The following is a 26046-nucleotide window of genomic DNA, read 5'->3' on the forward strand; positions in this document are numbered from 1 at the left end:
TTTCAATGTTCCAAGGCCACGGACACGGGGGCCGTATGCTAGACGCGTGGCTATTCCCAGCACTCGCAATTAAAAAAAAACTGTCCGTGACACCACGTCTTTGTGAGGAACGTGAAAAATTGCATACGCTTTCAATCCGTCTAGTGAATGACCTAATGGTTGTTAAAAATCAAAGGTGCAAGCACTACATTGCATTCCTGTGTGGTGATGGATATTTTTCGTTGTTAAAAGGCAGTGTGCTGTTGCACCTATCAAAATATTGTAGCAGCAATGTGCACCTAGTACTCAATTAACATTACCAACTTTGAATTTGATTTGCTGGATATTATATATTGGTTAATGCCTGTCAGTTAATCTAAGCATTTTTTTTTTTCTGTTCACAGCTCTCTGGAGTGATGGAGAGACAAAGCTGCTGCTCGATTATTATGCAAAATACACACCATCTGTAGGGCCAATGAAGAGGTTTAAATGCAAGAGGGAAATGTTTGATCAAATTTCACGTGATATTTTTGCACTGCTTAATATTCGAAGAATGGTGTTCAGTGCGAGACACGTTTTAAGACCATTTCGAGGCGAAAACGCAATGAAGATCGCAACAATCGCACATCTGGCCAGTCACGCTGTAATGTTTCATATGAGGAAGTGTTCGCAGCGATTCGAGCTATGGATGACAGCCTGGAACCAGAGGTTCTCAGAGGAGTTAGGAAGGTCACGTACAAACGTGTACCTTCAGCGGTGCGTGCCGCTGAAGACAACTCAAACCCCAGTCCACATAGCCACGAATTCAATGCAGAATCTGCGGATCAGGATGATAATGTCGGGATGAGTTCTGATGCTACCCGAGCCAAAGAAAGAGATGAACGGCCAAGAAATCGCCGTCCAAGCACTGACCGTATGAAGCACATGAAGATGTTTTTTGACGAGATGCACAAAATTAATGACCAACGTGAAGCTCGTAAAGAAGATAGGGAGAGAAGGCGTGAAGAAGCACGCGCACGACGTCATCAGGAAATTCTGCAAGCACATGCAGATTACATGAAGGCACTTCAGGAGATAGGAAAGGAAGGGAGAACGAGTACAACTGTCTAAACAGTGAGATAGAGTGCATAGATATGATATGCAAGTTATATTTATTTAAACCTCGGAGTTGTAGGTCTTGTCACGCAAGTGGCGTCATTGTAAAAACGTTTCATTTTATTTATGACAACAACTTTTGTCAATAAAAATATGTTTGAATGCACAGACATCTTCTAACACTTTTTTCGCACATATGGGTCGTATTCTCAAACGATCGCAAAAGGCGACAATCTCAAAAGTATGAGGTTTGGTGTGCGCTGATTGGCTAGTGAGCAAAACCGGAAAAGTGAGGGCACCATCCAGTATTTTCGTTGATGTGACTGTGCTCCTGACATGCCTGGAATAAACGAACGCACCTTATCACCGTCGGTTGGTGGTGAAGTCTGACATTTCATAGACATAGATGGTAGCTTCTAGTATTCAGTCGTCGGTGGATGTACGCAGCATTTTTTACGCTGAAGCTTTTAGCGAGCATTAACTAGGGGTGTTTTCAGTACTCGTTCTTTGTAAGTACGTTTTTTCTTGGTTTGAACGTTCCAGGAACATGAACCGTGCGTTGCTCGCGCGGTTTATCGCGCGCTCGCAACGGCACACTTACAGCTGAACTCTCCGAGTACGTCGTGTTAAACTCTCAACGAAAATACATTTCACACAATGTTGCATTTTTTAAATATTATACTGTGCAATAAACAATTGCACAAAGAACCGTTGAAACACGTCCTATATTTCAAGTAGCCACAGCCAAGCCTGGCCACTGCGTAGAAGCCAGCATACGCTCGAAAACTCCGCACTCGGGTCGCTCTGCGCTCGTACGGTACGCTCACTCCTGTGTTGTGAGACATTCATAACACCAACAGCCAGTGCAACAATGACGTCACAGGCAAGTGTTTCTTCAATTATTGAACGCATCAGATTCTATGTCACCAAACGTGATACTACCGCCTTCCGCAATCGTTTGAGAATACGAGCCCAGCTGGGCAATTATGCTGGCATAAGCACACTTAGACGCTGTGCTATGTTGTCCCGCTTCAGTTCCCCAAGGCGCCGCAGAGCCGATTCTCGTTGTGTCAGTACCAATTGGCTTACTTTTTTGAGCTCTTCCTCTTGAAAAAGGAGATGCTCAGCAATGTCTTGTTGTCTTTCCTGCAGGTCGTCATCAGTCAGAATGTCATCAACGTTGATATCCCCATCATCTCTACAAATATTGTGTACAGTGCAGCAAGCTATAATGAACTGTGTTATTTTGTCCACTGTTTGAAATTCAATGTAGCGCAGTTGCCGGAACCTTTGTTTCAGGCGCCCGAATGCGTTCTCAATGATGACACGAGTCGAACAGTCACACTTGTTGTAGAACATCTGTGCTTCTGTCATTACTCCATAATCTTTGTATGGAGTGAGGAGGTGTTCCCTGATAGAGTATGCTGCGTCTCCAAGAAGGTGGTACTGGTTAATGTTGCAAATGGTTGGTAGGTCCACATTCACTGTTGACAGTCGAAGGACTCTGGAGTCATGAATCTTGCTCGGGATGCCCGTGAAAACGTCCTGAAATCTTCCATTGTTGTCGCATATGCCTTGCATTGTGAGTGCAACTTGGTGGTGTCTGTTAATGTATGTTGATCTGACTTTGTTGTTTGGGCATCTCATTGGAATGCATGTCCCATCAATACAACCGAGCACGTTGGGAAACCCAGCAACCTGAGGAAAAGTAAAATTAAAATGAAACTGCCCACAGCTGCTTAGTAATGAATGCTGAGCATTAGAAGCATTGTTCACATACAAAAAAAAGTAGAAAAAGTGAATTGGCAAAGCCACATGATAGCTTCAGCAACTGCCATAGGTCAGCAAAAAAAGAGGAGCTCACTCAGATTCAGTCAAGAATTATATCTTGCACATAGGGCTCAATCGAACTCTGTCTTACTAAACTTTTTCTCACTCAGACTCAAGCTCCCCAAACTTTACTCAACCGGCTCACTCTGACTCCAAAGTTGCAGCCCGATCTGAGTATGAGCGAGTTTACCAACCTATGGCAGCTATAGAAAACACTTCTGCTTTCTAGGTAAGAAAAACGCGGTGGTAAGCTGCAATATTAGTTTCAAATATGAAAGGTGAAGGCAAACGTACATATGATAGAAGCACAGAAACAATATTCACAAGGGCACCTGTACGGCTCACTAAACATGTTACATTCACTACACTGCCTTAGACATTTATGTACACGTTCGAACCTAGTGCAAAAAAAATGGCGATGGAGGTAAGCAGGGATATATACACCCCTCCCCTCACACAAATTATTTCTGAAATGCCCATACTTATACATGCATAAATTCTTTCCAACATACCTACATGTGTCTATGTATATATATCTTACTTTCCACCGCCCCCACAATTCAATAACTCCAGAAACCGCAATCCTGCATAAATTCCTGGTGGTCAGTATCTGAACTCTGTCAACTGTTTCTACCATGCCCTGAGGTTAATTGTATGCTTCAGAAAGCTTACCTTTTCAAATTCTCTTGCAACACTTTCTTTGTTTTTTGGAAAATAGATTACACCTGGTGCTACACTGCACATGAAGTCGAGAACCCTGTTTATGATGGCGAGTAGTGTCGACTCTGCCATATCAAAAAGCACGGACACTTCTCTCATGGAAGCCTTGTTTGCAGCGTACCTGATATAAGAGAAAGACAAGTACTTAGGTCATGAGTAGCAAACTGCACTGCATGACAAAGTACTCAGACAGAATATTCATCCCAGCCTTTCAAATGCTTCGCGCAATATCTCATTTGCTCCTTCAAACCCTGCACTAACTACACATCACTAGCATAACCAGGGCGAGGGGAGGTTCAAATTAATTCCCTGCCCCAAACAGTTTCAATTTTGCCTTTTTAACATATACACGCGGTCATACAAATGCACGTACAAATATACATAAAGAGTGCTTGAACCCCCCCATCCCCTGCAGAAAAAAAAAATTCTGACTATGCCCCTGCTAAACATTAAAATATGGGCCTACATGCATAAAAATATCAAATTGCTGTTTATGCCATTTGTAAATTTCCCCGCAATACACAATTAGTTGAAAGGGTAGCATATAAAAAGATACCAATAATACTTCAGAATACAGCTGGCCCATATTAAACATCCTTCAGGCGGCAACGTTGAGAAGGTAATTTCTTTGCACTTTGGTCCTCATAAGGACTTACAATGGTGCATCGCAGCGAATTTCAAACAATGGCTGAAGGGCCAATTAGCCCTCCGAAATTACTAGGCATGTGTAAAAATGCACAGACGCACGCCATCAAGCATTTTGTCGCACGGGCATCATGCAAAAACCGATTTAATTTGCGACAGAGCAAACGCGAAATAACTGACGGATGCTTAATACCATTTTTTTTTCTGCAGCCTGCTCAACGCGTACAGGCTTAGGAGAAACCTGTGAGCCTCCATTGGCAAAAATGGGTTCTTTGCACCTTGTTTTGACAACACGTTTCGCTTGTTCTTTCGAAAAGCCAGGGTACTGAGCAAATGCACGTATATTTCCACACTTGGTGTCCTACCGTATTACGCCATGACAACACTGCGACAGATTATGCAGAGATGTGATTGCGAATATGTTTTTTTTAGTTTGCGTTTCGTTGCGCACTCCAGGCCACGCTCTGAATAGAGATTAAGGCACCAACAATACCCGCTTTCGGCTACTGAGGCATTACACATTGCTTACCAGAGAAAGGAAAGGATATGCTCCTCAGCAGTTTTGGCTGGTGAGCCACCATGCCTTTGGTTGGAGGGGTAGAAACTTGACTGCGAGAAACGCTCGATCAAGGCGTAAGATGACATTCTTGGCAGCCGAAAGTTCCTGCGAAACTGGTGAAAACAGCATCTTCACTATATAATGCGACTATTCGCTACAAACGTCCTACCTCTTTGTCGGAGTACATCCGGACAACGTTCACCACGTAACCTGTGGCCTTCGGTATTCGTTTCGGTATGTCGAACAGCTGGGCGAATTCCTCTTCGCAAACACGGCCCAAATCGTCATCACTTTCGGAGCTTTCGCTGCTGGACTCCGGGTAGGTGAGCAAAGGAGATGGCATAAGTACAGCTCTCAAACGGGCTCTTTACAACATACTGCGCAGTTACCAAACGAGCCGCAAACACGCTTTCCCATGACGCCGCTGCTGCCGATTATCGCGGTGTTTTGAACACGTGACCGGAACCGCTCGCACTGCTCCGCCGAAAGGGCTCGGAGCAGCCCAGAGCGCTCGACGAGAGAGGAGAGCGATCGAAAAGAACCAGCCGAACGCGAGGCGCGCGCTCTCCTTCAACCAGCCGAACATGATGCCGCTCGCGAGAGCGCTCTAGAGCGCTCCGAAACGACCAGTCGAAGATGGTACAAGTTTCGAAGCAGCTCGCGTTCTTCGGCCCTGTACACAAACCTTGGTGCGGTCGTCTCACCACCGTCACGCATGACGCCGCGGTCGTTGTTCGCACTCATTTCACTGTCAGTCACCCCGGCAACACAGAGAGCGTACAAAGTGCACAACAGACACCAATACAAGATCTCACGCACTCACAACACGGGAAGAAAGAGCAGTGTAGCGATCGCACGGCAGGGTTCCGTTTGGTGTCGCAGAAGTCCGTAGTATGCCCGTGTCATTGAGGCGCACGTAACCCACGAGCTGCTTCGCCCTCCTCAGTATTTTGCCAGCGTCCGTGGTGTGCCCGTGTCACTGGGGCGCGACCCACGAGCTGCTTCGCGCTTCTCAGTCTGGCAAGAGACTTCTGCGACACCAAACAGAACTAGAGTGTATTGATAGGGGTAGTGGGGTGAGGGTGAGCTCTCCGGCGAGGCCACTTGCATCGACGACGGAAGGTGGCGCCACTGCGACTTTCACCTGGGCGCCGCAAGCGCGCTTGGCTGGCCGCCTACCAACCTATTGATGCACCTGCGCTCTTATCCAGTTTTTAAAGTGAATCCGCGTACTTTTAACAAATCAGTCTGCGAAAAACTGCTTTTGTATTTGAAAACAAACAGGAGCATTTTATTTACAACAGGATACATAGGCAACAAATGTGCGTGAGCGAGTTCAAGGGTCATGAGTTTGCGCACACTTTTAATCTAAGTAGTCCTGCTCAATTTAAGGTGCTTGGCCCTCTGACGCTTTGTGCTGTTAGCACTGTTCAGGCCTTTAACCAAAAAGTGCAGGCGCGTAAGAACATAAAAAGAAACAACTTTGAGACTAATTTCCTCACTGTGAATTGTGCAGCCCACGGTGTTGGACGGAAGAAAGTTCTTGCTCACAAGGGCCACAACATCGGATATGCTGTTTGTGTGAAGCTTGCTGACACTAAACCATTCTGTGAATAGGTCCTCAAGTGTAGAGATGAAAGTGTAAAGCTCCTTTGATGGATATAGAAGACCGCCCCAGTCACACTGCTCTGTGAACGCTGACGGGAGCCTATTCTGTGCTGCCTCACTTGGATTTATAAGAAGGAGGTCCCTGCACGATGTACAGTCGAACTTCAGAACACATTTCCTGGCTACATAACCTGCCATGTAGTAGACCAGTCGTGAGTCACTCTTTTCTACAACTAAAGACAAGTGGTGACTGCAAGGAGCTGGGGTTGAAACCAAACACTTCTGTGCTTCATGCAACTAGCCTTGCGCGAGCAGTTCATCGATTTTCTTTGGTGTGACGCCTGCGTTCGTCCTGTCGTGCACATTAAGCAGTGAACTGACGATGTCGGGAGTTGCATTGGCACCGCCAACACTTCTGGCAATATTCTGGAATGAAAGGCAGTTCACAGTGATCAGAAGCTGCTCTGGCGACGGGTGCGCGTCACAGCCACTGGACTGTGGAACAATACCGAAGAGGTGCCCTATGGGGTCGGTACTGAGACGCGAAGTCATTATGTACTTGAATCCAAGTGTTTCTGTTAGGTATTGAAGTAATGAGAGAGTGTGGCAAAAGTGACTCTCAGTCCTGTCGCCGTGGAGTCACTAAGAAATCCCGTCTTTCCAGGGCTGCAGGCTTCCCATTTGTCCAGGTAATCGAGAAAGTTAACTAGGTCTGTAACAGTGGGGGAAGCAGGCCTGAGTGCTTCTGCGGGAAACCTTGATGTCATCCCATGAATCAGTTTGTTGATTTTCCTGCATAAAACACATAAATTACTATGACTCTGGCTTATCCTAATATCCTAAACAAAACACTAGGGAACAATTACTCACAGGAAAAACTCTTGCGTAGCGGTTATGCTGCCACATTTTCTTTCAATGTCCTTCCTGTAGAAAGTCATTCCCCTAAGCACATTTGTCCCAAACAGCTGGAATGCATACGGCACGCGCATCTTTTCAAACGAATTTGGGTCTAAGTGCGCTTCGGTGAGTCCTGGTATTACTTTAAGAGTCCGCACGTTACAGTCCAGCTGAAATGCTTCTCGTACGGGTCGCATGGTGACCTGAAAAAGTATCATATGAAAGCAATGAAGGAATAGGTACCAGAACGCACAGAGCCTTTCGAAAATATAAATTAACATACCTGCCCCTCTGGTGTGCTGAAGCCCGCTTTCACAAGCCCACTTCTCAGGCATTTAATCAAATGCGGAAAGTCTGAAATGAAGTGTAGCCTTCTCTCAGCATCAACAGGGTGATTGCAAATAATATTTTTGGCAGATGCAGATACACCTGCGAGTCTCCACATCTTGCGGTTCCAGGAGGCCCCGTCGCACGTGATGTAATCAACGAAAAGACCAGCCTTCTCGACTATAATGGCAGCCTCAATCAATATTTTTAACAAAATGTCCCCTTTGACGCTTCCTTTCGTGGCGAAAACTCCAACGATTTGTGTCCACTTTCCTACGAATGGAACGAACATTATTACCATTCCATGATCGCATTGCTTGTATTTGTCTTCTGGCTTCGTAAATTCCCCAAGGTCAACAAAGCCTTGAACCTGGCCCAATCAAGCTACGCTGAAGTGCTCGGACAACTTCATTTCGTGAAGCCGACATACACGAAGCTTTCTTCTTTAGAATGCTCATTATCTTCATGTTAAACCCAAATGATGACCGATATGTCCGCATGTACTTCTTTAAGGTTGTCCTGCTCGGCAGCACCATGATCTCATGCTTCCTTATGTGATCATACAAACGAGGGCTTTTAAGCTTCATCAATATGCATTCAAGCATCCACTCTTCGTTATAACGCATGCCTTTAGTGCTGGCTCTTTTTGAGGCTTCAAAACACTGTCTTACGCAAGCCTGCTGCTTTCGTGGCAGACTGAGAATGCTCTTTTCGAGTACTTCCTCTTCAATTGATTCGTTTCTTGTCCTCATTTCCTCGATACATGATCTCAAACTGAGTAGTTTGCTTGCCATTCGCCTGTTCTTCTGTCTGAGAAGCCGCACTGTTACAGAGGGTTTGCTCTTCTGCATCCTCCTCTTCACGTGACTTTTTCTTGTTAGAAGGGCCTTACGCAGGTACTTGCACGGAATGCACGTTGACCCTGCAGGCAATGTTATAAAGCACCAGTATAGTGAAAATGCGACACTTTTTGACACCAACAAGTAGTTCAGGAAACCAGCAACAAAACCAGCTTAGATGTGCTGTGGGACATGTTTTTTTTTTCCTGAAAACATACACTTACCCTCTGCGTTGACGCTTCCTTTGCAGTGGACGCTGAATGCGGAGCCATCCGCCTGAACTGTCTGCTGCTTAAGTCTCTCTGTGAGCGGCACGCCATCGAAGTCTTGTGGTTTTCCCGCTCCTTTGCAAAGATGCAAGAAATCTGCATCATCTAACACTTGCTTCCCTTCACTCAGACTGTAGGAGATTTTTTCGCGGACAAGCTTGTTCCGTATATAGGTGCGGCAAATCACTGCGTCATAGCTATCGGCGTAGTTCATAAACACACTTTTTCTATGATGACAGTCTGTGTAATGCGGTTCAAAGAAGTCCGAACGTAGGCGATGCCATCGTAGTTTGGAAATGTGTGCATCACCCAATGTTCAGAAGGTCTGGGGACGTCGCCTAACGCAAATGCATGACTCTCGGCAGGCTCAGACATTTCCATAGCTTCCCCTGATGGCAACATCGCAGGTGACGCATCTCGTTGTAGGCGCTGCTTCTTCATGTTGTCGCTGGTGTCTTGAGGCGATGGCCTTTTCCTCGCGGAACGTTCCCGTACAGGCTTCTTCGAGAGGTAAGCGGGAAGGTTTGGTAAAATTGTCGGCACCGCTTCTGGGGACAACGAGGGTTTCTCACGTGGCATCCGCACCTCTTTCCCGTCGATAACATGGATATAGTCCCTCAAAATATACTTAGCTTCAAAATGAAGTTCGCAGACAGCGTCAGTCGCTTCTAAAGGTTTGTGTGCACGGCGTAGATTCCGCTCCCACACTCGGCGACGCTCGATGTCTTCGGGCACACCAAACAAAGACAGTTTCGAGGCATTTTTCGCCCCACTGTATCCTGTCCTGCAACCAGGTGCAAAGCAGTAATTTCTGCGACGTGGTTTGCTCATCACTCGAGTCTTGCACACAGGAAGCAGCACACGAGCGCGATAAAGCGAAGAAGTTCAGCAGAACATGTCGAGGCGCACCAAACATTCCAACTGACCGCGCACTGCATGCGCGCCGCCAGTGCCAGGTGAAAGGCACAGCAACGCCACTACGCGGCAGGTTAAAATTTCCGTACTTTCACAGCCTCACTGCGCGCCATTGCCGCCAGCTCTCCCTCGCCCCACTACCCCTATCTAGTACACTCTAAACAGAACCCTGCCCGATCGCACCATAGATCGCACAACCACCGGGCATGTGACGGCATGTGATCTCAGCGGATTCGGCTCTGGCGTGGCTTGGCTAAAATAGCGTCGCTTGCTGTCGAAACTAGCTGTCGAAACTAGAAAGTGCAAAAAAAGTTCTAATTCACTTTCCGTATTTTTATTTCCGAGGTATTTTGCATTTATGAATAATAATTACACGACATGAGCGCTCTCCGCTGGCGAAACATCATCACGAGCGTTAAAGCTGACGTCAGCCAACAGGTGTTGACTAGCGCCACAATGCTCGTAGGTTACATCCCTAGCGGCAGGAGGTATGAACTAGAACGTGGGCGCTGGAGAGGGGACATCTGGGCAGGTCAGGAGTATAGTAGGTCGTGGTTGCGAATACCGCTTGTAAGTTTGAACCATTCATGCATTTAAATATTTGATCCTTTTTAAGCCCTCCGCACGCGTTTTAACGGACTTTTCTTGCATTCATTGTAACACTTCATTGTATACCCTCGCTACCAGATGCGTTTTGAGTAACTCAAGGACGGTTTCTGAAGCAGCCCCTTGGCGAAGGACCTGCTCAAGGAGCGTTCTTGAAACCCAGCGGCTCCTTGAGTGGAGGAGGTCCTGACTTGGTGAAGTCGAGGCGAAGCGTTGAGTGAAAGTGCGTTTAAGAATACGAGGGGCAATCTCGGAGGCTATGGTTACAGCAAAAAAAAAAAGCACTGGCTGCGCTAGCATCGGGGAGTCGCCGTAGATGCATTAACGTTCTTTGGCTCTCGCTTTGTGTTAGCGTGTAACGGCTCGTTGTCGGAGTCGTGCAGCTTCCACATGTGCGATAGCAATGACTGATAAAACTGCTGCATAAGCGCTCCAGAGAGGCAACGATCTCGACAGGCGACGGGTGACGGCCGTGGTGGAGCGAAACAAAGGCCAGCGGGACATGGAACGCCTGCGCGCGTTCGCGGCTCAAGCTACGAACCTCTGCCTCACGTGCTGCTAAAGTGTAGTGTGGTAGTGTATGCATGAGCGCAGGCGTATGTTACCCTATTATTCGGTAGCGCACACCGTGCCGTTTCTCTCCTTAACTGACGATGCTTTGACGAAGTGCATATAGAGTATTAGTGTTTAATATGGGCTTGATCAGGGCTGGGTAGAGATACTCAGAAAAGTATTCCGGAATACAGATATCGAAATACATGAACTGGAAGCCTAAAATACAGATACTGAGATACATTTGCCTTTAACGTAACGGGATATTTCGGAGATACTTTTGCAATAAGACGAAAAAAGTATTCCGGAATACAGTTACAGCGATACAGATACTGGAATACTTTTTTTATTTCAAGGATGCTCATACTACGCAAAGACACCTATTAGTGCAGCATAATGTTGTATTTAAAGTTACAGCGCATCGAAACGTTCAGTTCATTTATTTATTTATTACAGTACCCTCAGCGCCATTAAGACATTGCAGGGGGGGAGGACAAAGTACATAATTAGTAATAATGGCATAATTACAAGTATCAATTGCAATAAAAATAAACTATTTCACAGCAACAGTATCAAGGATTGGACACCGAAATCGACATACTTGGCGAACAAACTAAGCTATGCTAGAAATAGCACACTTTAAGCAAATCACTCGAATCACTAATGAACACCAGTGAATTGAGAAAAAAGCACACATTTATTTTAAAGATCTGCTTTGCTGAGAAGGTTGCTGTGTAGGTTTCTCAAATGGGCTGTCTTTTAACAGCGTCGGTTCAGCCTCAGCACAAGACTCACAAAAGAAAAAGTCTGTCTACCATTGATGGCGAGCACAAATTGGTGTTATAGTGAATAAATACCGCCTTCATAGCCGGATTGCCCTGCAGCGTGGCGATATCTCTTCTCGGGTCATCTAGATACCGAAACACTTCCGCCCTCACTTGGGTTGTTCTGACTATTCAGAATCCGAAGTCGGTCCCCATCTTCGGAATCCTCAGCCGTCTGACCCTGTCGGCTTCAATGAAGCTTTCACCACCAACGACGCTACCAGCACCCATTTCAGAAAGTCGCACAGGAGAAGTCGGCTCTGGCGGTGGGGGAGCCTGCTACCACAAAAGGCCGTTTAACGCATGTAATCAATTAGGAACGCACCCTGACATTGGAGAGGTGGCTGAAAGCGCTTCAAAGATATCCATCTTCTAGTCACTTTCGTCGTGACTACGGGAACTGCTTTTAGAAGTGCCGCCGCTTTGAGAACTGAACGCACGCGAAGCATTGCAAAGCCTGTTCCAAGGCGGTATCCGCGCGGGGGGTAATAGCTTGCCACCCGAAAAAAAATTAGGCGTGCTGCACTGACCTTGAGAGATAGCGACGTTCGTCGGCAGAGGCCGACAACACTGCCCCCGCGATTCTGCCGTCTGCGGCGTCGCGCGCACTACTACATAGACCATTCTGTGCTTGAGGAGAAACCTTCGCCGCCCTATCTGTCGGCGACCGGCGGCGCGCCTTTGCTTGTCTTGGCACAAAAGAAAAAAAAAACGTCATTGCGCCATTGGAAACACGCCTCAACTCATTTCCGACACAAAAAAACAATGTAACGAGATACCCGTGTCCTGCATAGTATCGCGATACAGGCGATACATCGTAAATGTATTTCGCTACTGAGATACAAATACAATTTTCAAATGTATGTCGATACAGAAATACAGATACTCAAAATTATCTCTGAAATACTATCGCGATACTCTTGTATCGCGATACTGCCCAGCCCTGGGCTTGATGATGTGATCTATGCGCTGGACTCGCGATATGCTGTGTCCAGGTATATGTTAAAAACTTCAGCTACCACCACGGTTTAATCATGATCATGGACGTTAGTCACGATGCAGATGTGCCACTAGGCGTCAACGTGGGTGCATCCACGTCAAACAGTGCTATAACTGCCAAACACCAATACACATTCTACAAGCTCTCATATATCACTACAAAATAAGCACCAATTCTGTGAGGACATGTTTTATGTTAAAGCGATTCCTATGACGTAGGGATCAGCCATGTTTTTTGTTCTTGTGTTGTTTTCTTTTTGCTTTTTTTCATGTTTGTTCATTTTTTCCCCAGCTTTTCCATGGCCTATTACGCGTATTTTTATGGCTTTTAGCTGTTTCATTGTTAACCCTTAAGGCGCCTTCTTTCATGGCTTTTAGATGTTCCATCAACCCCGAAGGAGACGTGTTATATGGGCTGAGACTGTTAAAAAGTCTGCGCTCGTTTGTCTCGCTTCTTTCTTCGTGTCCCGTCCCACCGAACACTTTGACAAAAAAATATGTATATTTGGGTGTCGTCAAGTAAAGTATCAGTCTGTTCCGCTGTGTCATGCCAGCTGGTCGGCTCTCTTCGCGGCCCCAGGACACCTACTTCTATTAATTACTTCCTACGATCGTTATCTCTTGTGTACCTTTCATTTCACACCATTGACCACCCATCGTAAAAACTCATCTATAATCACTAGTTACTTTTAATCACAAGTTGACTAGAAACATCACTACTAATAATTATCTGCTATATTATATATATCATCCTATAATTATACCAAAGTCCTTCAATACTTTTACTCGTCATGCAGCTTCGCCGTAACTCTATGAGGGAGCTTTGTGCGCTGCAAGGGCGGCCGCGGCGCGGCGCTGCGTCCAGTCGGTTGGCATCGGGCAGAAGGCAGCGAAGGCGGCTGCCGGTGTCAGTGCAAAATATCTTGACCAGCCAGCGCGCAGTTTTCACCTTATGTCCAGTATTGTGCCTGGTGTTTTGTGCCTCAGTACCGGCAACTCAGTACCTGCTGCGTACCGTGGATTTGATCAGGATGCAAGAGACATGACGAAAATGTGTCGGTGCTCTGGCTGCCTAGAGACAGCGAACGGCGGGAAATGCGGAAGCGCGCCATACCAAGGCGAGAAACCGGTGGTTTCACATTTGACTCCCCGCATGTGCGTGTCTGCGAGAAGTACTTCGATGAGAGTGGCATCGGTCGCGTGCACCAGTGGCTAGTCGGAGGCGGTGTTGTGACGTCGCAGCGCGATGTTCCGAAAGTTCTGCCGGGCGCTGTGCCGAGGATTTTCGATGGCCTCCCGGCATACTTCTCTAGTGCAAAAACATCCAGAGCTCGCCCGCCTACACAACAAAAACGTAAAAGATACACAAAACGTGTGTGCTGTGCATGTCTATCAGAGCAAACATCTGAACTAAATAAAAATATTTCGTTGCGAGTGCTGGTATCATATGGTTTGAATTTGGTGAAGCAATAAAGAATTCCTAGCCGTCGTGCAAAACAAGCCTGGTTCTAACATGCTAACTGTAGATGTAATCAATACCTGATGAAGACCGAGACCCTTACGAATGCTGGAAACAAAGAAAATAATTTAGTGGAAGTTGCAACTGAAGACCGCAATAAACTCACAGGGCCTCTTAAGCATTCGCCTTATACTAATAAAATGGTTAAGACCATCTTCTTTTTCTCCAGTCGATGTATTATCCACCCCCGCACCCCCTCGAAAGCTGTCTGCACCTACGGTGGTTTTGCACTGCCTCCAGGATAGGAGGCATTGTAAGGTTTCTGCACCTCGCCTGTTTTGCACTGCCTGCGTGATTGGTCCAACGATCACGGAAGCAATGCAAAGCGACGATGTCATGTGATAACATCATCGTGTGACGCCACGTTACATGACGTCATGATGACAATGATCTGTGACGTGATATGGTGACATCATCACGTGATGATTTTTTTGCATTATTCGTGTTGACGCCGTCGACGCGGGGCGCCGCCGGCGTCGACGGTCAATTTTTGCATTTGATGAGGCATCTAAGGCTTCCACCTTAAAAACAGTAAAGAAGCACTGCGAACACTACACAGTATTGCATGAGCGACTGAACTTTAAACGCGGCGCGGCGCCGTAGTGATAACCCAACGCAACACAAAACACAAAACCAGGGAAAAGCCGTATAAAGTATTCATTCGTGCTCCTAAATTGTTAAAATCAAAGCACTGAGTCATTCAAACTCACTGTTGGTTCGATAAATACGAAGGTACTTTAAGATGTCTTCGTATACAAACGCCAGGTGTATAGACTGATATGCGCGTTCAAGAGTTGCAGCCACTGTACTTCCGCGAGGCATTAAGAACCGCCAGAGCCCTTGAAGGACTCTGGGTCATCCGCAGATTTCCACTAGATGCTTTAAGAAAACGGAAGAAACATGCTTTTATAGCGCTAGGATATCGCACAGCGCAGGCAACATGCGTTTGTCGCCGACGAATTTCGTGCTTCAAGGCCTCATTCGACGCTAAATCGCACTGCATTAGAACTTTCCCGAATGTACCTGAAGCTAATATTGCTCTGAAGATGTAATCAACGTTCACGGATACATTTAATCACGTTTTTCAGTTCCGTTGCGTGCCGTAGAACTGCAGCGCCGGCTCCGCACCGATGCCTCCACACGGGCGAGGGCGCCCTTAGCGGCTGCTCCGTCCCTATATCAAACTTTCGCGGAAGCTTCATGACCAGTATTATACACATTAAAGCACAACCCGTACCAATACTCTACATCTATTATGGACAATAAGTGTACCTCTACTAATTATCTGCTGGCTCACCGGACAACAAATGCACGGGTGATGCAGGGAAGCTTCTTACGCTTCGAATTGAAGTATAAAGTCCACTATAGAACAAAAGGGAAGACTTGAGATGTAGAAACATTCGAGCAATGGAGGCCTACCGGCCGCGCCAATCGTCGATCAATTGGCGGGTAGGCGTATGGTGAAGGTGAAGAGATGCCCTAAAGAACGTCACGCATTCAGAGCGCCAATAAAATAAAAAAATAAAAAAGGCAAAAATCCCACCCGAAACAGCCACCGTCTATACACGCGCATACACAGTGGCTGTTTCGGATGGGACCCAATATACAAGCTTCTCGCGGGGCATATATAACTACACCTATTGGACCACACATCTGTCATGTACCGCTGCGTTCTCCGAAGCATCGTTTCATGCAAATAATACAAACGGTAAAGAAACGTTCTCACTCTCAGAGATGTACGCCTCTGAGAGCGTAATTCCTTTACTAATGCAAATCCATATTTGCCTATGTTACCAAGTTTACACTTATGCTCGGGCGGTTTCTCACGAACATACCAAAGACAATAGGGTTGTGGTGAGCCTTCAAGGTATTGTCGACGACGACCAAGTTGTGCCTCCGGGGCTCCGCGCGCTCAAGTCGGAGCGGGAGAGATACAACATCCGCGCGAGAGCTCGATGTCTCGAGGTCGCCTGCTTTCCAGAGACGAGAAATAAAATAAGTGGAAAAAGGAACTGCTTCCCACGCAGTCAGTACTGGACCGATTGCGGATACGGGGCAATGTGAGGTCACGGACGTCACGTTCTCGCATGGTGAATGTTCCCCAGTGTTGCCCGGATTTATGTACGGGTGATCCTCTGGAAAATTTATCTCAATCTTCCTTGCACTGTGGGATACTGCGCTACCACATTTGTGTTCTGTTCTAGCGGCGCAGTAGCTGCTACTATGTCTCTTTCTACTTGCTTCAGGGTGATTCCACGAGAGATCGAACATGCATGCGCGGTCGATATTTTTGTTTTGTGTGCTTTATTATATGGTATGTGGGCACATTCAAAGTGCAAGGAATCGAAAATTTTAGTTCCAAGGAAAATTCGGCAGATCCCACGTACCATGGGAATCGATGTTATGCGAAGCATGCACGGGATGGTGACTGTGGCGTAATTTTTCACATTGACCGAAACGTTACGGAATGACGCTAGAGAAATGTGGAAGTGGCATACGCACACTCATATGTTGAAGTGTTGCATATGTATTATATGTATAACCAGTCGTTTACTGTTGTGTAATGATGCCAACACCAACATGGATGTTACCAACACCAGACGCGGTAAGCTGATATGTAGTGTTTATATAATTCAATACTGGATAACGCGAATCCGAACAAGACAAAGAAGGAATGCAGATGCGCGGGACAGCCGTTACTCGCAACTAAGCTTCATTCCGGAAAGTTTTCCTAGATATATACACAACCGAGTGGCACGCGCAGGCGCACTGCAGGTACATTACAGTCACAGTTGCAGTTGTTACAGTTGTTATGCTTATACCTGTCCGTTATGACGGAGAACGCACACGCGCACGGAGAGCGAGCGCACGCACGTACGAACACGTGTGCATATGTGGAAGGGGTTCTTGACAGTTCTTGAAGGAGGTCATCATCACCGTGATCAGTGAGGCCCAGCAGCTGGACCGGACTTGTTATTCGGATCCGTTTGTGATTGCGGCTACGATGGGTCTAAGTGAAGAGCGAGGTATAGCACAGCTGGTGGAAATCCTGGGTGCCTCTTCCGATGAAATGATCTATGTTGCCTCCTGTCCTGGACGTGGCAGCGAGGTTTATCGATGCCCTGTCCACATCGAAGCCGGCTTTCACGCAGTATAAGGACCAGGCGTTGTTAGGTCTTGAAAAATCAATGTTGAAGTCACCGGTGATGATGAGAGGCCTGGTTTTCTTGGCAGATTTATTGTAGGAAGCGTTGATTCCGGTTTATGAGTAACCTACGTTGCGAACCACGTGGACGTAGAAGCACAGAACTAGGTATATCGATTGTATTGAAAATGTTGTGTACCAGATTCCTCTCACATGTGGTAGATATTATGTAGGACAGACGGGTCGTTGTGCTAACGATAGAATGAGAGAGCATGACAACAATGTAAAACGTGGACAAGATGGCTGGTTAGCCATCCACTGTAGGTCGTGCACGTGCTCACCTATTTTTGAGAAATGTATTGTTGTCAGCAAGCACAGGGACCGCCTAACACGTGAAGTTGTTGAAGCGTATAAGATTGCGCAGTTGGGTGAAAACTGTGTCAGCACCCCGTCAATCGCATTATTGCCCAAGGAAATGGAGTATCTACGGATGCGTTTGATGTGATCGGTCTTGCTTGTGCTATTCGCGGTTTATCTGCGCTATGTCCAGTGACGCACTACTATGCGAGTGGTTCATGTGTATTTATAGGCGATGCATTTGGTTTTTCACAATAAATTTGTTGAGAGTTCAGCGCTGTGTGCGTCCCCTTCCTGTGTGTCCTGTGGTTTTGCGCTGGTTTTCTAATCACGTGGACGAGTGGATGGTAGTTGAGCGTCTTCCAGGGCTGTTCTGTCGTCAGCTTCCTCACGTTCCTTGCGTCCGTCGCGGTGGTGTAGCGGTTACGGCGCTCGGCTGCTGACCCGAAGGTCGCGGGTTCGATCCCGGCCGCGGCGGTCGAATTTCGATAAAGGCAAAATGTAGATGCCCATGTACTGTGCGATCTCGGTACACGTTTAAGAATACCAGATGGTCAAAATTTCCGGAGCCCTTCGCAACGGCGTCTCTTATAATCATATCGTGGTTTTGGGATATAAAACCCCGACAATTATTATCACTTTGCTTGAGTGTCAATGTGTGTGTGTGTTCGCGGTTACTGTGTTGGTTGAGACTGTATCAGCTGTGGCACATACCCCTAAAACATCAACTCTGGTATGCCGGTATGTGCCACACTTGACTGAGAGAAAGGGTTTCATGACGTATACGCGACAGGCATTTTGCGTTATTCATATCATGTCCTGTGGATCATGGTCGTCATAGACTGATCCCCTGCTATGCCAATTTTGGTATAATGCAAGTTATGGAGACGACCTGGAGAGCGCCCAGACGTAGGCGGCTAGATAGACAGATAGATAGATGCGTGGATAGAAACGGCCAAAGTGCCTGAGGTTCGCCTAAGAAATGCTTCGCATTTAAAAACGTCCCCAGCGTGCCAAAAAATATTTGGAGGTGGTGGCACGGGCGTCCTGTTTTTGCTTTGCGCAATATTTACCGATTTCACGGCAGGATTCGACGTCAACTACGAAGTTGTGGCGAAAATGTTTCTTGTTGGTTTTAATATGCATCACTGTGAATTACATGCACGCTTTTGTTATGCTGTGCTCAAAAGAGAACACATGTAAAAACATGACAAATACGGCCTAAATCAAATGCATAAACACGAAGAGTACTTTTTCAGCTGTAAGTACGTAGAATATTGACGCGCCGAAAAAAAAGCACGGGGGTAGAATTGAAAGTTCGCCCACTTGATGTTGCCGATCGAGAATTCGCAGGCAGCAGATTCTGTAGCCTTTGCCCCTCCCTGGGCAAACACATGAGTTCTAGCCTTCTCGAAAACTGGTGAAAAGCGATTAAAAGCTATGAATTACAACGAGACAATTTACGCAGTCGCACAGGAACGCACCGCAGTTGATGTTTTCGCCCTGTGTCGCGATTTCTAGATTTGAGTTTCCGGGCCCTGCTGTTAGTGGACTGACCACTTTGGCCGCCACTGACTGGCGGAGTTCGGCAAGCAGCACACCGCCTGTTTCCAGTTCTTCTTTCCGCAACGTCATTGTGACGTCACGGAGCTTTCACAACTCTCGACACAAATGAGAGGGACGGAATGCACTTCAACGCAACGAACCCAGTCTTCGCGCAAATCTCAGAGGTCGTGCATAACACCGATCACGTGATCGCGTTAGCCCTCGAATTAGGTTTAATGCAGCCACCCACCAAACTCACTTGGGAAGGTCGGTACGCATTCCCTGCATCGTTCTCAAGCATTCGGGACACGTTCATATGCAAGGACATACTTGTGAAGATTGTTCAAGTGTTCTGTTACTGTACATTTTGTCGCCTTTCTTATAACGCTGAGATTGTGCTGAGCGAGTTCGGTGCGCGATGTTCAAGAGCACGATGACGTCACGGCTCACCACTTTCTCGAGTAACCGAATGCGTTCTGCCGAAATGGACATGTTCACTAGGGCTCCTATCTTGTAAGCACTCTGTGACAGAACGGAACGAAACGTCATGAGACGACGAGAGCGTTAAGCTTCTCACAGTATTACCTAGAGGGAAATCTGGTGCCACCATTTATGCGAATTTCCTAAGGGGCGCTCTGCCGCGATGGGAATAACGGTATGTGTCTCTGCGCTCGAGGCTTGTGCTGGCTGGCGTTGAGGGAGGCTTCGGCTAAAAAGCGGATTCGACTGCGCAAATAAAACTTCTCTGAAGCCAAACCTTTATAAGCGCATCTCATTCACGAATATTATATTCTAAAATAAAAGTCCATTAACCTGTATGGCCTATCCAAACGGCGAAAGAAAGAAACAGACGACAAAGAGTCGCAGAGTGAGCGCTGGCATTGTCGTCTGCCTTCCAACTTTAGCGGCCGTTCGTTACTTTTTAAGCTTCGTAAAATTGTACATCGATGTAGAAGTTTCCAGAGTAAATAAAACTCGTTTCTGTCCAATGATAAAAAATAAATAGCTTACTACGTACTCCTTGAGTACGAAATAAGCATTTTGACGCAAGGAACGGGTTGAAGTCAGCTGCGTCTTCGAAGTGTCTGGGCTCTTCGTGAACGATGCGAATCCGAACCGATTCCGAATCTGACATATCCCAGCATTGCCATGCGTCATAGGGTGTGCTGCAATATTCACCGTAGACGACCAAATAAACAGCTAGGTGGACAGCGGCCATCTTAAGTCCCATTCCAATTCTGACGTAGAGGGAAAAACAGAAAGCTTTGAGAAGACGGCATCGGAGAGAAACAGTCCGTTCAATTCAGCTGCACCACTTGAACACGGTTCACGGTGGTGCACGGAGAGTGCAGCATTCTTGGAGCACCAGTTCAGGGGGTTCAGCTGGATCGCGAGATCAGCGCCACGGTGAAACGAATGCCAAGGTGCAGCTGCGGTGCAGGCGTTCTGCTCCGCGTCCCAACACGGCGTTCCCTGTTTCTTGTGTTGGTGAAAACGTTTTTCTGTTTCCTTTTTTGCCATTTGCGTTTGTTTTTGAGAAAGTCGGTAAGATTTTTTTAACACGAAAGTGTTTTATGCCGGGGTCCACCAAGTACATCCGTCACGGATATGACGTTGATAAAATGGACGCCAACGGGTGAGAAAGAAAAAAACCAAGAAAAGATACCCCACTGGGAATCGAACCCACGACGTTGCGGCCGCGACGGCAAGCGCCCGACGCACTATCGACTAAGCTAACTCGCTAGATGCTAGACACGGCGCGAACGCGCCTTATATCTTTCACACATTCTCTTTCGCTGCGGGCGGAGCGGGGCGGTGCCGCCGTCTGTGAGATGTAAAAAGAAGTAATTCATCACGCTCGAGACTTACTAGCGCTTACTCTGAGATTGCACGCGATATCGGAGGTCATGGTTAAAGCGTCTCGATACCAGAGCGGTAGACTGGCCGCGCTGGCGTCGCCGAGGCACCCTTGACGCAGTTACGTTCTTTGCGTTTGGCTGCGTGTTAGCGTGCGTCGGCTCATCGGAGTAGTGCAGCTCCCACGTGCACCAACGGGATTTCTCCGCTGCCGACTGCTTCATGTGCGAGAGCACCGACTAACAAAACTGCTGCAATATGCGTTGCAGAAAGGACGCGAGTTCGACGGGCGAATGTCGTGCCTTGGTGGAGCGAGAGCAGCGCCTGCGAGACAGAGGCCAGCGGGACGCACGCGTTTGCGGCTCAGGCTACGAACCTCTACCTCCCGTGTTGCTGAAGCGCAGTGTGTGTTATGTATGCATGAGCACAGGCGTCGGCTACCCTTTACTAGAAAGCGCACACCGTGCCGTTTCTCTCCTTAATTGACGACGCTTTCAAGAAGTGCATACCGGGTACGAATGTTGATTATGAGCTTGTTCATATCATCCTCACGCGGGATTCACGATTCGCTGTGTCCAAATATATGTTCACACCTTCAGCTACCGTGCGCAACGGCTTAATCATGATCATGGGCGTTAGTCGTCGCGATATAGACATGCTGTCAACATGGGTGCATCCACGTCAAACGGTGCTATAGCTGCCAAACACGAATAGACATTGTACAAGCTCTCATATATCACTACACAATAAGCAGTACTTCTGTGAAGACACGTGTCACTTTCGTGTTATACCGATTCCTATGACAGAGGGATCAGCCATGTTTTTTTAGTGTGTGTGTGTGTGGGTGCATAGCTGTTGCGCTGAGCTTCTACGATGGACAGGACCACGCTTGCGACAGTCGCGCAAGTGGCCGTGGAACGTGTGGACTCGGACAGCGACGAAGAGGAGTTCGACGACATCGTCGCGATGTTGGCTGTAAAGCTTGTGAGAACGGACAGAAACCGCATTCCACGGTACTGTGAAGACGTCGTTGGCAGATATTTTCAGTTTGAATTTAAGCGGCTCCTCAGACTGTCACGCGAGACTTTTAACTCTCTTGCTGACATATATCGAGCATCTCCGTTCTTCCCGAGGGCTCATGGAGGGCGTGCACGAATCAGTGCGGAGAAAACCTGCCTTATTGTGTTAACAGCATGTACTCGATTGCAGATAGGTTTACGTAGCCGAGTCGTCCGCGCACGCGTGCATCGACAGGGTGCTCAACCTTCTGCAAAGCATGAGCGAGGAGGTAATCACGTGGCCGAACCAGCAACAGCAGGAACGTATCAAAGCGGGCTTCTTAGCAAAGAGCGCTGGTAAGGGGCCACGAAGCACCATAGGGTGCGTTGACGGATGTCACGTGGAGATTAACACCCCGAGTTTGTCGGCGCACTCATACTTCAACCGCAAGAAGTTTCCGTCACTCATCCTCCAGGGCATATGTAACCACGAAAACCGATTCACAGACGTACTCATTGGATTCCCCGGTTCGGCGCATGACGCCCGGGTTCTCCGTGAAAGCCCTTTTTTTGAAGCAGCAGCAACAAAGTGCTGTAATTGCTATATTCTGGGAGACTCTGCCTACCCGTTGCTGCCCTGGCTCATGGTGCCTTATAAAAATATGGAGCGGAGCTTCCCCACCTGGAAAAGAAAATATAATAAGTGTCATGCACAGCAGCGAGTTGCTATAGAGGTAGCGTTCGAATTGCTTAAGCAGCGGTTCCGCCGGCTGTATTTCGTGGATGCAGCCAGCATCAAGTAGTGCTGCTTGATAATTATGGACGCATGCGCCCTCCACAACATTTGCAACGAAGAAAGAGATTTCTTTGAAGAACTACGGGAACTCCCAGACCCGGAGGAAGTTGGCAATGACGACGACAGTGGCGTTGTTGTTGACCGCAGTGTAGAAGGCTACAGCAAATGCCTGCGAAAGGCAATTGCTCAGAAGCAATGCTAGAGCACAGAACTGCTTTGCCTTGTACCTTTTGTGACGAACAGCAGTTTATTTTGTTGGTTCCACTAAGGAATATTCATGCATATATCTTTTGATTCAGGTTGTGTTTTCATGCTGCAAATGTCTCTTGTTTGTAAAAGATGGGAACTGGAGGTCCCCATATCGTTCTATTGCGGTGCACAATCTGATTAAAACACACACAGTTACATTTATTTGACAAGACTTTGAGGGCATTTTATTCAGAAGCAGGGGAGGGTGCTTTTTCCACAGCAGTCACAAGTCGCTCCAATAGACCAATTTTTTTTCGAAGCGGTTTACCCTCTCTTTCTTGGCCTGCTGAAATTCATTGAGCAATGCTGGCCGTGATGTGCCGTCCCTTTTCCTTTTTCTAACTGATGCTTCCCTATTCCCTTCATTCGAAAGTGTAGCTCTTGCGGGGCTTGCGACGGACTCTTCATGTGACAGAGCTGCGGCTGGCTCTGTGCAGCTGTTCTCGTCGATGTTAGGACAATTGCTGAAAAATAAAGTACAGTATTAAGGGGGATAACTTCAGCGAAATTATAAAGTAACTGCACCTGCTGTCCTTTTCTATTATGGCTCCAGGCCTCATTAGTACAGTAGGACTGATGTGGTGCTCTTTCTCAAGTACATCACTAAGAAAAAAAAGGTATTGTAAATATATAACCAGATAAAAAGTTCGACAAGTTAAAAAGTTCGACTACTGTGAAATGCTCGACAATACTCACTCTTCATGCTCGCAGAGAGCTCTTGAGTGCCCCGATGAATTCTTCGTCACCTTTGTCCTCTTCTTGTATGAGCGCTCTAAACTTTTCCATTTATTTTGCACTTGCACTTGCGTGATTTCAGCCGAGAATTCGGACGATATGATGCCTGCAATGGCTTGCCACATGGCCTTTTTTGTCCTGTGAGAGAATGAAAAGAGACAGGAAACTTGAGCACGAAATAAGTTAGCGGGGTATGCAAAAGTTGTGACACGTTCTTTTTTTTTGTTAATTAACAAAGTGAAACTTGCTTAAATCCGCCTTTCTTTCCGACGAGAGGCTTTAGCTCCTTATATTTTCCAATCAGGAACCAAGTCCTCTGGGAAGTCCAAAGTTCGGGCTCAGGGGATCCGGAGCGCTCTTGCGTCGGTGCGGCGCCTAGGGTCCCACATGGTTCAAGTGTGGCTGGTGTAGCGGGGTCGGGGTTCCTTGATGGAAGGGCGTCATTTTCCTCTTCTTGAAAGACTACGGAAATTTTTTCGTTATTCCAGAGCTTCCGCAGCTGCAAAACCGTCACGCGACGAATGCCTGGTTGGCTGTTGTATTCGTCGGTAAGTTTTTGCCATGCAATGTCCTTGGCGCGCTTCGACACGTTGTCGGTTCTTTTGTTTTCGATAACAGACCGGTGCCACATCACCAAGTTTCGAAGCAGCTCGCGTTCTTCGGCCGTGTACACAAACCTTGGTGCGGTCGTCTTACCACCGTCACGCATGACGCCGCGGTCGTTGTTCGCACTCGTTTCACTGTCAGTCACCCCGGCAACACATAGAGCGTACAAAGTGCACAACAGACACCAATACAAGATCTCACGCCCTCACAACACGGGAAGAAAGAGCAGTGTAGCGATCGCACGGCAGGGTTCCGTTTGGTGTCGCAGAAGTCCGTGGTATGCCCGTGTCATTGGGGCGCACGTAACCCACGAGCCGCTTCGCCCTCCTCAGTATTTTGCCAGCATCCGTGGTGTGCCCGTGTCACTGGGGCGCGACCGACGAGCCGCTTCGCGCTTCTCAGTCTGGCAACAGACTTCTGCGACACCAAACAGAACCCTGCCCGATCGCACAACCACCGGGCATGTGACGGCATGTGGTCTCAGCGGATTCGGCTTTGGCGTGGCTTGGCTAAAATAGCGTCGCTTGCTGTCGAAACTAGCTGAAAATGTTTCGAACACTACCTACTGTATTCCTGACCTGCCCAAATATCGGGGGTCCTATGGAAGCGCGCGTCGCCGCTCGCGTTCAACCGCTCGCCGTAGATGGCGCTACCTATAACCTGTTCGTCTGCTACTCTGCGACCGTTTGGACGGCGCTGGCGTAAGAACGCCAGTATTATGTGACGAAATGCCGGTATTCTGTGACTGTGTCTACAAAGTTAGACCAAGGGTCAAGTAAGCTATTACCCGCACTAAGCTGTGCGGTTAAGTATTTACTGCGCACTGGTTGACTAACGTGAGAAGCCGTAGTCTTGCTTAGTCTAGGACGGATGTGTCCTTTTAAATGAAAAAAAAAGTTCTAATTCACTTTCCGTATTTTTATTTCCGAGGTATCTTGCATTTATGAATAATATTTACACGACACGAGCGCTCTCCGCTGGCGAAACATCATCACGAGCGTTAAAGCTGACGTCAGTCAACAGGTGTTGACTAGCGCCAAAACGCTCGTAGGTTACATCCCTAGCGGCAGGAGGTATGAACTAGAACGTGGGAGCTGGAGAGGGGACATCTGGGCAGGTCAGGAGTATAGTAGGTCGTGGTTTCGAATACCGCTTGTAACTTTGAACCATTCATGCATTTAAATATTTGATCCTTTTTAAGCCCTCCGCACGCGTTTTAACGGACTTTTCTTGCATTCATTGTAACACTTCATTGTATACCCTCGCTACCAGATGCGTTTTGAGTAACTCAAGGACGGTTTCTGAAGCAGCCCCTTGGCGAAGGACCTGCTCAAGGAGCGTTCTTGAAACCCAGCGGCTCCTTGAGTGGAGGAGGTCCTGACTTGGTGAAGTCGAGGCGAAGCGTTGAGTGAAAGTGCGTTTAAGAATACGAGGGGCAATCTCGGAGGCTATGGTTACAGCAAAAAAAAAAGCACTGGCTGCGCTAGCATCGGGGAGTCGCCGTAGATGCATTAACGTTCTTTGGCTCTCGCTTAGTGTTAGCGTGTAACGGCTCGTTGTCGGAGTCGTGCAGCT

General features: G+C 47.4%; 1 protein-coding gene across 1 annotated transcript; it reads right to left on the reverse strand.

The window, feature by feature from the left end:
* Positions 1–446: 446 nt before the first annotated feature.
* LOC119385798 (putative nuclease HARBI1) lies at positions 447–5171 on the reverse strand. The gene is made up of 4 exons (XM_037653182.2): positions 4998–5171; positions 4799–4941; positions 3577–3745; positions 447–2772 (listed from the first exon to the last, which is right to left on the reverse strand). The coding sequence occupies exons 1-4, from the start codon at positions 5169–5171 to the stop codon at positions 2059–2061; spliced, it is 1200 nt and encodes a 399-aa protein (XP_037509110.1). The 3' UTR covers positions 447–2058.
* Between the last annotated feature and the right edge of the window lie 20875 nt (positions 5172–26046).

The sequence above is a fragment of the Rhipicephalus sanguineus genome, chromosome 1 (genome assembly GCF_013339695.2).
Source record: "Rhipicephalus sanguineus isolate Rsan-2018 chromosome 1, BIME_Rsan_1.4, whole genome shotgun sequence".
Lineage (NCBI taxonomy): Eukaryota > Metazoa > Arthropoda > Arachnida > Ixodida > Ixodidae > Rhipicephalus > Rhipicephalus sanguineus.

Excerpts from the sequence above, each read along its gene's own strand:
- LOC119385798 (XM_037653182.2), bottom strand. The coding sequence starts at position 5,171 with ATGCCATCTCCTTTGCTCACCTACCCGGAGTCCAGCAGCGAAAGCTCC. Across the intron at positions 4,942-4,997 it reads GGATGTACTCCGACAAAGAG|TTTCGCAGGAACTTTCGGCT; the intron begins GTAGGACGTTTG and ends TGTTTTCACCAG. Across the intron at positions 3,746-4,798 it reads CATATCCTTTCCTTTCTCTG|GTACGCTGCAAACAAGGCTT; the intron begins GTAAGCAATGTG and ends CTCTTATATCAG.